Raw genomic sequence first — 13,539 nt, forward strand, 5'->3', positions numbered from 1 at the left:
TTTCTATGTATGCCACCCTTCCTTTACTACTAGCTAAAAACTCCTCTGTCAAGTTGCAAACTTTCTAAGGCCAGATCCATGCATTGTCAAATGCCTGTCTCTTTAAAAGAAAGGTAAACAGTGCGTGCTTTTCTTTAATATTATTGGCTTGCAGTTCTCGCCATTCCTTATCACTGGTCATGCTGTCTGTGGCTATTTGGCAATATTTGGAGAACAACTTGTTGGTCATCCTTACTTTGCAAGTCTTAGAGGTGAAGATATAACAGCTGTTATGCTCTTATTGGAGAATGATCAAACCCGTATCTAATTCCAAAACAGCAGTAGGTAATAAATTATAATTAAGTGTATATCTAAATATAATTCTTAGCTGAGACAAGAGAACCTGAGATCTTCTTGTAGTTGCTGTACTTCAACAACCTATAGTCCCTGCTAAGAAGGCCTGTTGGTAAAAAAGGCAATATGGTTTAGTATGCATCGGGAGAGAGACAATTTTTCCACAACTTGAAGCTAACAGTATAGGTTTTATACAATCACTGGAATCCTGTCAAGCATGATACACTAATATTCCTAGATTATTTCCATGCAACATTAAAAGATTAAAAGCTACTTGAAAAATACTGTTGTTAGCTGATTAGGAGAAAGGAGAATCAGCTTGACCTATTTATGTTCCTTTAACAGCTATTCGGATATATAAAATTCAGCAGATAAAGCTTCCGCAGCCTAGATCAGTGTTTCTCAACTTTGGCAGCTTGAAGATGTATGGATTTCAGTTCCCAGAATTCCCCAGCCAGCATACTGGGGGCTTTGAAGCCCACACATCTAGTTACCAAAGTTGAGAAACACTGCCTTAGATGCATATACAGTGACCTGTATATCATGACTATTGAAGATACTAGTACAAAACCAATGGAAAAAAGTGGTGGTTGTTTTCCAAGCTGTTGCTAAGGGCACTGCCAGGAATAAGTGTAATCAATCTGCCAGGGTCCTGCTTCCTCAAGGCCTACTTTTAACTTTCCCTGGAACTTCCTTTTTGGTATTAAAGCATTCAGCCAATTACAATAATAAGGACAAAATGGACATCTTCTAATTACCCTGCATTCTTCCAGTGGGGAACAGCAAATAACTATAGACAACAATGGCGCTGGCAAAGAATTAGACCTCTTATTGAGGGGAACCGGTGAAAGGAGGAAAAGATCCTGCATGTTCCATAAGAGGATATTTCAGCAACTTTTGGACATATCAAATTTTCTAAATGTTTCTAGTTTCAACTCGACTGAGAATAATGCAGGAACTTCTTTTACATCTGAATAAACCTCCATCCTTCATTCTCCATTATCAAATGCTAGTATAATTATTGGTAAAGGACATTGAATAGACTTGATCCTTAAATAGTGGCATAAGCCTCCATCCATGCTACACATAGAGGAGGTGCTTTAAATTGATTTTAGATAGAGATATATCTATATCTTAAATTATCATATGGTGGTTGATTGCAAGATGAACAAGGATTTTGAAGGCATACAATAAAACTTGGCTGAAATTAGTAAACATTGAGGAAAGTGAAAATCCAGAACCCAGTGTGTTATACACCATTCTTTGAGCTCTCAGCATGAAATAACATAAGCACAATAATAAATAAATAAAAGTGCATGCTTGCCTTTCTCTGTATATTTTCAACAGTGGAAATTTTGTACATTATTGTAATGCTGTTGAGGAAAATCAGTAAGTGAAACATGATCAGCCTGTTGAAATCTTCTGGAGTTGCACAAACTAGAAGTGGTAATTTAAACTTCTTTGGCAGGCCCTCTCTTCTAAAAATTCCCTATTAAAAGATATAATTACAGTTAGTTGCCACCAATCAGGCTGAACCTCCTGACGTGCCTGATTTGTCTAGCTGGGGACTTCTAAGTCATTCATCTGGGTCTGCAAAACAGAAAAGGAGATACTTTGACCAAAGTCAGCTCTGCAGAACTTTTAAAAAACATTGTGCCAATTCTGAAACACAAGGTATGACCATGCAGTCTCATATAGAGAGGAGGTTTTAGGGGGGAAAATCACTTTTTAAATGAAAAGAGGTTTATTGAGAACAAGTAACATGAAAAATAAGCCAATAATCACACAGAGAATTCCAGATAAAATCAATACCGCCAGCCTAACTAAATTAGTTATCATCAGCCTATAAGCTTTGGCATATGTTGGCTGTTTAATGGCAGAAAAGATGGATTGGAGAGAGTCACCTGAGCCTGATATTTGAATGTTGTTAGGCAGGCCTTCCTTGCTACATCTTTTCCCCTTTTCCCATGAACGCTATTCTCTTTAGAAAGGTTGGCTTCTCTAAAGTTTCCATCCCTGATGTCATAGTCTAGCAAGCAAATCAGGAAATTAAAATCTGGTACCCGAACCCACATTCCTAACAACCCAGTGATTGGATGGCAAAGGTGCTGAATAATTTTCACAAACTCTGCTATTATCCAAAAATAGCTACCTGGGACAGGCATTTTTAAGAAAGAAAAAATATTAATTCTATTTAGGCCTCTCAGTGTGAGGGCACTAGATATTTTATGTATAACATCGGGTGCCCTTGAATTCTATCCAAAATGAAAAGTTTGTCACACACTTCAAATCATGAATATTGTGATATATAATTATTATTATTGTTGTATATCATAATATTCATGATTTGCAGTGTGTGACAAACTTTTCATTTTTGATAGAATTCAAGGGCACCCGATGTTATACATAATATTTAATGAGGCTTAAAATTATCGCATATTTTTGTAATGAACATCTAATAATTGCTTGTATAGGCTGTTGCAAAGGAAACCTTTCTGTAATTACTAACTTTGAATTTCCAGTTCAGTTTCAAGTTTTGAGTTCTATGACACCTATACAACTACTAAAGGTACAGGAGTAGCCCCATTTCTGGGGGAAACACCACATATACAGAGACATCCTACTAATTGTAAGTAAGGCAATTTAGCCATTAGGAGAAATATTGCATAAGAATTAGTACCACTCACTCCCAGCAGTGGTTCTTGAAGCCAAGGCATCACTGTAATTAATAATAGCAGATGTTCCCAATATTTCATGGGACATAGAGCTAGGAGAACAGTTAGTGCAGACCCACAGCTTGCCCAGAAAAAACAAAGACAGCTGTGTTGGTTCAGGAGAGAGGAAAAAATAAAGTCCAAAATCCATACAAGAAGGGCATCAAAAACTATGCAAGCTTTTGAATTTGCCAAAACTTTAAACCAGGGAAGGTGCTACAAAGACAACAGTTTACTCGAGATAGAATGCATTGTATTTTTATGTGCAGCTGGTCTGCAGTCATACAAGCTTCACAAAGAATGAAAACAAGCAGGTTTTCCTCTTTGCCAATAGCAAGCATTTGGCCTCTTCCATTGAGCAAGTTGTTAAAAACATGAACTGGAACATGCAAGTTCTTGGATCCATTTGCTGCAGCTCTGCAGTGCAACTGCTTTCTAATGAATCTATTTGCTGCTTGCTGGGTTTTTTTTAAGGTTGCCAACCAATGACAAAAAGGCTGCATGCTCTGCTTCTTCCCCCCCCTCCCCATAACTGATTCTTCTTCCTCTTACTTGCTACCTTCTTGCCCCCTGTCTGTCTCTTCCCCTTCCCCATTTCCTTCTCTGTGTGTTCTAGGATGCTGAACTGATAACAGACAAACTTCTACAGGAATGTGGCCAGGTAATACTACCATGCCATCCTTTCCATTTTACTCAAAAGGGCAGAACCCATGCCTTCCCTCCTCCCTTTGGCTTGCAGGAATTTCTAACTTCAGAAGAGGCAAAATGATCTATCAGTGTCCATTCTTTCTGGTCTTCTTCCACAATTGAACAAGAAAATGGATACAGGTAGACCCAATATTACAGCTGTCACCTGCTTTCTTGAAGGAGGAATTGCATAAGTCTACCTTTCCCCAGCCTGGTATTTGCAAGGAAAGATAAAATTGTTGTCAGCTAGATCAAATTGTAATGGCTGATTCCCCACAGGGAGGAAGAAAGTGGGGAAGATGTAATCAAAGGGTTTTTCCTCCTTATTTGTACTGGAAGAGAGAAGTGCAACCCGTCTGGGTAAACTCAACAAAAGCAGTGACTTCTTTGTTCAGCAGGAGATATTCCTGGAACAGAGATTACAAATCAGGAACATTTTTAGAACAGTCCCTTTTTGTCTGGCAAGACACTTTTGCAAAAGAGCCAACAACAAGGTTTTCTGTGTAGCTTTGTCTTTGTGCTAAGAAAATGGCTTTATGCTCCATCAAATCAATATTATCTGTTCCAAAGATGGGCAAAATAGTTGGGAGGTCTGCATTGGTGTTTGCTTAGTTTTTAACCAGACCAAAAATGGTAACTGTAGGGAAATTATCTATTGCAAGCTATCATGCATCATAGACTGGGAGATATAGAGTTCACAGATTAGTTGCCATCAATCCAAGATGAGTCCAGAGCTGCTTAAAATGGGTGGCCACATAAAGCTTTTATATAAATAATAAATCAGAAATTCTAATCTTCTAAACTGGAAGCAGAATTAAAGGCCTAGGTCTCAAACAGTTCACCAGTTTTATAAGTGAGCTGTATGAAAGTAGATGGATAAGCAGCAAATATGAGGTTAGCTATGGCAGAGACTGTTTTTAGTTTATCCTATTTCCTATCATTTTATGCTATTTAGACACAGGTTTTCTCCGTCTTGGCTGGTTCAAATATCACACTTGGCATAATGTGGTTTATTAGTTTTGGCATGGATTGTTATGTAAACCCAGATAGTGAGGTTTATAAGCTATGATTTATGGCTTAGTGTGAGGTGTGAACCTAGCTATTAGTGGCTTGTTCTGCAAATCATGGCTTACCACACTTTTTTAAGCTATCCACAGACTGATAACAGCTCTCTATGGTTTCAAATGAGGCTTTCCCATCCTAGAGATTCAAAGACCTCCTATAACAATGTGGTTGCCCTACCAGGAGCTTTGCCTTTCCCCCAAATTGACCCATTTTGCATTATACAAAAGCTTGCCAGACAAACCAAACTGAAGTAACAACTCTACTCAGAAATCCTAGCTTTAAGCAACCTGCTTCTTATTTGCTGTTGCCATATTGTAGTATACAGGTAGTCCTCGAATTACAACCACATTTGGGGCCAAAATTTCCATTGATAAAGCAAGGTGGTTTGTAAGTGCGCCATGCCCAATTTTATGACTTTTTTGCCATGACTAAGCAAAATCACCGCATTTATAAAGTGAACCACACAATCGTTAAGTAAATCTGGCCTCCCCCATTGACTTTGCTTGTTGGAAGCCAGCTGGGAAGATCACAAATGTTGTTCACGTGATCCTAGGACACTGCAACCCGTTGTAAATCTGGTAGCCATGTGCCTAAATTTTGATCACATGACTATGAGCATGCTCTGACAGCCTAAAGCAGACATGTCAAACTCACGACATCACGTGACATCGCGCAACATATCGGAGCTTTTTCTCCATTGCCGGCAATGGGGTGGGCGCGGTTTTGGGATGATGCGTCCGGCCCGCAGGCCAGCAGTTTGACACCCCTGGCCTAAAGCATGAGAACAGTTGTAAGACCCTTTTTTCAAATAGTTAAACTACTGGTTGTAAGTCAAAAACCCTCTGTGCTTTGTTCCAATTGTAGCATTTCAACCACTACGCTTACTGGCCATTTACCTTATTGGCCAGAGAATAGGAAGTTAACTTTCTTGCTTTGTGGTATGATCTTAAGAAGAAGTACCATGAATTTCAACCCCAGCAGGTTTCTTTATCGTTGTGGGAGGGGGTTGCCAAATGTTCCAAACACCCTTGCCTTTGTGTTGGCAGCAGCAGCTTAAACCATGGACACCAGCACAAGGCTATGCTTATCAGTTCCCTTTATCCCTGAATATTAAGCAGCTTTGAAAGGCATAGGAGCAGACTGAGCTGTTTATCAATTGGTCCTTTGGCCATTCTGTTGCACCATCATGCACCTGTTGCAATGCCTGCCTGTCATGCACCTAGAGAAATAATTGCTTAGTCATGAACCCCTTGACTGGACTTAAAGTTATCACATAGACTCTCTTCCACCATGTTTACAAAATAGGAATATTTGCCTACAGGGTTACAGTAGGGTTATATGACACAACAGAGATTTAAAAAAAAAAGAGAGGACAAGAAAAGCTTTTGCCTACTTTGGATACCAATTAGTGATTTCTCTTTCTTGTTGCAAAAGTTTTATTATATCATCTGACCTCCTGTGAGGTGAGTCAAACCCATGCTGCAAACTAGAAGACTGAGCTTTAGACCCTTGTCTGGCCCAGCTTTACCAAGCAAATTGCTTGTTACTTTGAACTGCCTGGCCCTCTTACATTCCATCCCCTGAACCTCATGGGTGAATCCAGGAGACTTGGCCCCCAAGCTTACCAGCTGTTCCAGTCCTGTTCAGTCAGCTGCACATTTAGTTTTATTTATCATTCCCTCAGACAATAAAAATTTTGCTGCTGAGAGCTAGCAAAAAAAATAAGAGCGATAATGATTTCATTTTAGGTCTGGAGACAAAGCAAATAATAAGCAAATCTAAGCATTGTGTACAAACTCTCCAAAACAGCTAAACTGAAAACTAAGCGTATTTGGGAGCTCCAGAATCTTAACAGCTAGTTGGGGAAAGAAGAAAAAAAATGAGGAAAGAATTAGGGAGGGAAAAGAGTTTGGAGAGAACATAACTAGGATTTGGATGCGGAGAGGGGGGGGAAAGGTTAGAATACAGCACAAGATTTGAATTTCTCTCCTGTCTGTTTTGTTTAAGAGTGACAATACTGTGCAAGTAGTCGATTATGGCCTCCCTCCAAAATGGCAATGAAGCTTAGTGTTGGCTTTGGGTATTTACTTACGACCAGCCTTCCATTCTGAAGAAAAGCGCAGGAACAAGCCAAGCCAAGCAGGGTTACTGCCGTAGCACTCTTTTAATTCCCCACCATGTTTCAAAGATTGAAAAGGACTCTTTTGGGAACTCAGTTGTACCTTAGGTCGACAGAGGCATTCTCAGAGGAGGGAAGGGGTGGCTGTTAAAAAAAAAGTCAAAACCACACAATGGTGGCTATTGTCTTGACTTTTTTTATTTTTTGACTTGCTCTGTGAACATCCCTATGGGTGGAATCAAATAATTTAGGCAACTTCAGTAGTGCTTGTTAGCAAAACTGGCTGCACCCTTTTGCCTCTGCTGATGCTTGTTTTAGCAAGGGAAGGAGAAAGAAGGAGAGACTGTTAGAATTGCTGGCAGACCATCTTTTGCTATGGAGACAGAGGGCCTTTACCAGCCTCACCAATTTTGCTCCTATCTGGCTTTTCTATTTGTGGGGAAGTGGCTTCCTTGGACCTGATGAACCCACGCAGAAGGGCTGCCAAGGGCCCTGCCAAACTGTCACCAGCTCTGAGGCTACTCATCTAGAATTGCTACAAAAGTAATAAAAACTACAACTGATAAAGCAGACTGCAGGAGAGGCTATAAAACAATCCAAGATTAGATTACACTTCAGTCCTCTAACAGTAGCTGATATAATAGCATCCAAAGGAAGGCAGGAGAAATAACTTCGTAAATACTCATGTCAACATGGAGCGGTTTTTCCACCTGTCACCTAAATGACTGCTGAAACTAAGACAAAACTGCTTGAAGGGATGCAAGTTTTCATAAATGGACAGGCCATTAAGTGGGAATGGGCCTCTTGTACTTTTTAAAAGAGACAGAATGTTAGAACTGCAACTGCTGTACATTATGGGTTCCAGTTTTTACCTCTGACCGTTCTTGTTCAGACTAAAGGAATAACTGACCGATCAAAAGGAACACTATTGACATATTTTTAAAAATTCCAGGGGGGAGGGGTTCTGCCTGTAATTTTACAGTCATGAATATTGTTATGTGCCCATGTGGGTTGTGTTGTAGATATAAGTATACAGACTCCTCACTTTGATCTTCTCTTGATGTTGGACAAACTGTGCTGCAGGGCACCATTAAGTGCCATAACAGAAAGTTTTCTGTGTAGCCAAATTAATTAAAATTGCTGTTTATTACCAAGTCAAGCAGGAACTGTAGACCATTTCAGAAGTTTCAGAACCTGCTTATACATCTTAATTATTAGAAAATGGGCCAAGTATACAGGGCTGGGCCAAATATACAAATGTTATGAGTTCTTCTCTTGGAAATACTTGAAATACTCCACTATGTGGTTGTTCTCCTCCAGCACAAATTCATCCAATAATGGATATAGATTGCCTATGTATGCAATAATTAAGATACAACAAGCCTGACAACCTACAATGCATAAATAGTGGTCCATTTGGCTTGATGGAATTATGCTCAGGTATTAATTCTCTCCTTATAATAATAACCATTATTTTCTGCTTGTCTCTGGGAAGTCATGCATACTGCCAATTTATCCCTTTCCTGTGAGTAGGTTGGATTGAGCAGAGTCAACAGAGAGCTTGAATCTATATTTCTTCAGTCAATCTAACACCTTAACCACTACATAATATCCTACTCTTCTAAAAAAGAGGGACAAAAAAGCAAAGCTAGTTAGCCACAATGCACAGTGCACATTGTGTTTCATTTGGTGAGCTTATCCCAGGTGGTTCATCTCAATTCACCAGTTCCAACTCCTTTTTTTTTCTTTTGTGGCCCTCTTCCTCAAGATACTTATTACATCTAAATATGCTACCTGTCTTCTGAGCTGCTTTTCTCATTTCTCCTTTTCCTCCTTTTTCTTGACTTGTGTTATTTTGGTTCTGGAAAGAAATATCTGTGGGTGCCAAATGGCACAGCCCTTCCCTGCTTCTCCGGTTGCTTTTGAACACATTGAGCTCACTTGTGTACCATCAGAAAAAATCTTAGCAGGAAGGGCTGGGAGAATAAACAATGAACTTTTAAAGCAAAACAAAATAGAACTTGATTGTTTTTCATTATTGACCCAAGTCTTTCTCTGGGCATTATGAAAACTACAAGGTGGGGATGGTGTGTTCTCTGTGATGAATTGAACACTTGTTCTAAAATGTGGTAGAATAGACAACATTAACATTATGGTTGACAAATGCCAAGCAAGGCTTGTTCTGAAAATCACACCTACCAAGTCCTTCAGAACACAGTATTTTCAAGATAGGTTTTACAATTACAGATTATATTTATACATTATAAATTTAATGTTTATACTGAAGAGTGAAAACTGGCATAAGGACCTTGAGCTGAACTCCAAGTAGGAATAAGTGGAAAACAAGCTATCAGGAACCATAAAACGTAATAACAAATATGACTTTTTACCATAGTATCCCAAGGGTTGAAATCCCCACATCTTGAAAGTTGCTGAGGTTGAGAATCACTTTTAGTCAAAAAAAACCCTGTCAAAATAGAGATATACAGCTACAATATTGATGTAGTTGTTTTCAGTGAGGATACAGCATTCCAACATTAATAGTTTTTCATTAAAATATAGGTTCCATATATTTTAAGGTTCCATCCCTTAAAGCTGGAAATATAGATGGTGAGAAGGAAGCAGGAAGAGAAATACCAGATTTTCAGCTGCCATGTAGGTAACAGGACAAAACGCAGCTCATAGAAGGGGGATAATCTGTCTTTTATCTGTGCTATGAGAACTTCCCTTCAACATACTGTTTTTTTAAAAAAAACTTTAATTAAAGATACAGAGGTATTCCATGATACCATAAATTGTTTTGCATTTTTTCTAGCAATTTAACTAGACTGAGCAGTTGGAAGGAGGCAGATGTTATATGGATAAGTAGAATACATTTTGCAAAATCAGCTAACTAATCTGCAAAAGTCAGGATTTTTTTTACATTTGTGTACAGTAATGGCTTCTTTTTTATGCAGACACTATATTTACCTAGCCTCACATACATAACTGACTTGACCCTGAGTAATGTTTGAACTTCTGCCAGTTCTCTGTTGTCTTTTGGCTCCAAAGGGCTTTTTTCCCCAGCATGTTGTTTGGGCTTCTTATATGGAAAAGCTGTGGTTGAAGCTGGGCTCCATAGGAACAATTTTTTGTTTGTGTGTATAAATGCATACAAGCTTCATTTACATAGCATTTGGAGCATCCTAATTTGTCAGATTCCACATTGCAGAGTGAGTGCTTGTGAACATGCAAAGTTTTCCCAAATACTTGAAGATGTTGCCTGAAGGTCTCGCCAGCCCTCTCAATTTAACTTCCCTTTCTATGAATTCAGGGTTATCCTCATTGCAATTACTCACATGGGGCTAGGATCTTTCCAATCTTTCATTTGTTCATCTTAGTCTCTCTTCTTCTTCTACAGAAACACACAGTGGAGACACCTTATGGGATTGTGACCATCACCATCCATGGAACACCCAAGCCCAAGCGTCCAGCCATCCTCACCTATCATGATGTGGGACAAAATCGTAAGATCAGAACATCCTCTTGTTGGGGGTTGTGGTTGGTGGGAAACAGAGAGTTTCACAATTAACACAATTCACCAAGAGAGTATATAGAACTTCAATAAAACTCATGCTGCCTTAAAAAGGTCTTATCGTTCTGGAAAAATCCCAAAGATTTTTCATTTGGCAAGATCAGAAACTTATGTATGTATATATATATACATGCAGTGCTGACTGTGTTTTATGAAAAACTCAATTAAATCACAACTCCTCATGGTAGCTGAGGGAAAAGAATGGAAATGGAAAACAAGTTCTTTTGCAGTTTATGACCTACATATTGACATGACCTATACAGTATATACAACTGCAAATGTATATCTGAATTATTACAAATTGGGGAATGTCATGATTGGAACACTTTTTGTTTGTTTGTTAAAGAACTGGGATTTGGAGGCCCTTGCTGACGTGCTGTAATTTTACCTACCAGACTAAACTATCAAACGTAGGTTGCAAAAGTACAAATAGAGAAGGAGGGAGGGAGGGAGGCTTTGTAGCCCTATATGAGATTATTCTGCTTACCTCTGATCTATGAATAATGTTCAACTTTCTTCTGCCCTCTGTTTATATTCTCACTCAGACAAACCTACCTCTGCCTCTATGAACTAGCCCTTAGTAAGACTCCAGATTTCTAGATCTGACTGCTTGATGATCTTTGAATGAGGATAGTAGGTAGATGATCCTGAGTCTGCCTCCCTGCATGCCTCTCCAAAGCTCTGTCTACTGCATACTGCAAAAATTCTTCCAGCAGCAAGCAGTAAAATGTAGAGATATTAAGAAAAAAGAATGAAGTGCTGCTGGTTGAATCTCCCCCTCCTCCTTATCTTAGCAGCTAATTTTCCATCCTCCTTTTCCTCCTCCTTGCAACTGCTAGAAGAAGTTAGCCACTTAATAAAAGAGGTAAACAGGAGACAAAGGAAGGAAACTAGCTGTTCTTTCTGTACCATACATAATATTTTTATTCCGTCTGGCTATTTCTGCTTATGGGTTAAGTAGTGTTCAATTTCCCAGCAGAGGGTTGGAGCAGTTATCATTAAGGCAAGTGTAATGTGGAGTCAAACACGTAATTCTGTCTTTGGAAAATGGAGACAGTAGTGTTCTCTCTCACAGGATTGTTGCAAGAATTACATGTACATTTTTATGGCATTTATAGCATTCCTTCCACAGTCAAAGAGTTTAAATCATCACAACATGTGCTTGCTGATTTATTGAGTTTTTTGGCCCTTTCATAGCTTCCGTTCAAAATTAGCAATACCAGATCTGAGTTACAAAAGACCAGATAGTCACTAAGTGGCAGAAAAGAGTTACAGAAAGGTAACTTTTTTGCTGTCCTAACCAAAAGTCCAATTCTAAGTCAAAAAGAAAACACCAATTCTTACACCAATTTTCTTCCGTCCGATACGGGGCATCTCTTAAAATTCAGTTGCACCATTTCTGGAAGACCTCAAGTTTAGAAAATGTCACTCCATCACAAAAGTACAGACTTTTGCTATTTTTTAAAAAAATGTATTTACCCTTTAAAATTAAGATTCCAAATTCAAACTCTGATACGACATTTTAAAAATATTTTTATATTTTCAGTGTGATTTGCAGCCTGTTCTGCAGTTCTTCCTCCACCCATTTGGTTGAATCATCCCTTTATAGCTTCCCTTCTTCCGTTTTTCCTACATGGAGGGATGGGAGGTCCCCAATTCAGATTTATCTAATCTTCTGAATGTTTTGCTTTCTTGTGCTATATGTTTATGGCAAATACTGGAGCCCTTTCCATACTTCCTAGATGTTGCTGAATATTGGAGATTGTATTTCTCAATAAACATGCATACGACTGCCTTGTGAAGCAAAATATCGTAGTGGCACACTGATTGGCAGCCAGGAAACTATGGCTGTTTCCCCATAGGGCTGTCCCTGTTTTATTAGGCCTTGCCCTTCTGATGCCCTTCTGCAGCCTGACACCCCTTCTTCTGTCTCCTCATCCCCACCCCCACCCCAGATCATTCGTGCTTCGACACTCTCTTCCACTATGAGGACATGCAAGAGATCATAAAGAACTTCGTGGTGATACATGTGGACGCACCTGGCATGGAGGAGGGGGCCCCGGCCTTCCCTCTGGGGTGAGCCTTGCAGCCTCCATTCCTGCCCCACCTGCAGTGTTGGGTGCGAAGGGAATCAAGCTATCTAATGCAGCCCCTATTCTCTCCTCCCTTTCTAGGTATCAGTATCCTTCTTTGGACCAGCTGGCTGACATGATCCCCTGCATCTTGCAATATGTTAAGTGAGTCTGGGGAAGAGGATGTGACTGACATGTGCCTGTCAAGACAGGAAAGGAAGTCTTGCTTTGAATTTGATGCCAAAATGCTTCTTTGGAGAATGTGAAATTGAAAACATAATACCTGTCCATAGCTATTTAGAGCAGTCATGTCTTAATATTCTCTGTCTTCTTATCTGAGATCACATAGCAGCTGCAAAAGGCAACTGAACAATCTTGGGGGAAAAGGTGGCTGCTTTAAAGAGCTGAAGACAGATGCTATGTTCATTCTTTGAAGCATTGCCTAGCCCAGGGGGGTAGGCAACCTCGGCTCTTTTATGACTCATGGACTTCAACTCCCAGAATTCCTGAGTCAGCTGACTCAGGAATTCTGGGAGTTGAAGTCCATGAGTCATAAAAGAGCCGAGGTTGCCTACCCCTGTCCTAGCCCTACCAACTGGTATTTTACTGCTTGTGAAATGCAGATACAGTAATTCATTAGAAGATGGGTTTAGGGGCATCTTAAAATCTGATGATTGATTATGGACTAAGTTGTCATGATGAACCACATGTCTAAATAGGTATTTAAAGGGATTGAGTGATTACACTTACAGGTAAGACTGCAGTTTATTTTTTCTTAATGGAGGGCTATTTTTTTTTAAAAAAAAACCTGATAGATCTGTTTTAGGGCTTACGTTATACTTGTATATCTCAGAATGACTGAAATTGAACAATGCCTGATAAATGGGTATCTGAAGCAGCAAAAAAATAATAATAATTATAATCTGCAGTCATAAAGCTTTCCAGGCTGTAGATGCCAACCCTTACTATATAAAG

General features: G+C 39.3%; 1 protein-coding gene across 3 annotated transcripts in view; it reads left to right on the forward strand.

Moving 5' to 3' along the window:
• LOC308676110 (protein NDRG2-like) overlaps nucleotides 1-13,539 on the forward strand; it is a 48,195-nt gene that overhangs the window by 15,465 nt on the left and 19,191 nt on the right. For 2 of the 3 annotated variants that reach the window (XM_081341839.1, XM_081341840.1), the window contains 3 exons: nucleotides 10,319-10,424; nucleotides 12,448-12,568; nucleotides 12,667-12,729. In XM_081341839.1, the coding sequence (XP_081197965.1) occupies nucleotides 10,319-10,424; nucleotides 12,448-12,568; nucleotides 12,667-12,729 (290 nt within the window). Of the gene's footprint in view, nucleotides 1-3,663; nucleotides 3,709-10,318; nucleotides 10,425-12,447; nucleotides 12,569-12,666; nucleotides 12,730-13,539 lie in introns of all 3 variants that reach the window. The other variant, XM_081341838.1, reaches the window with a different exon arrangement.

Source organism: Vipera berus (assembly GCF_964194415.1).
Source record: "Vipera berus genome assembly, chromosome: W".
NCBI classification, from domain to species: Eukaryota; Metazoa; Chordata; class Lepidosauria; order Squamata; family Viperidae; genus Vipera; species Vipera berus.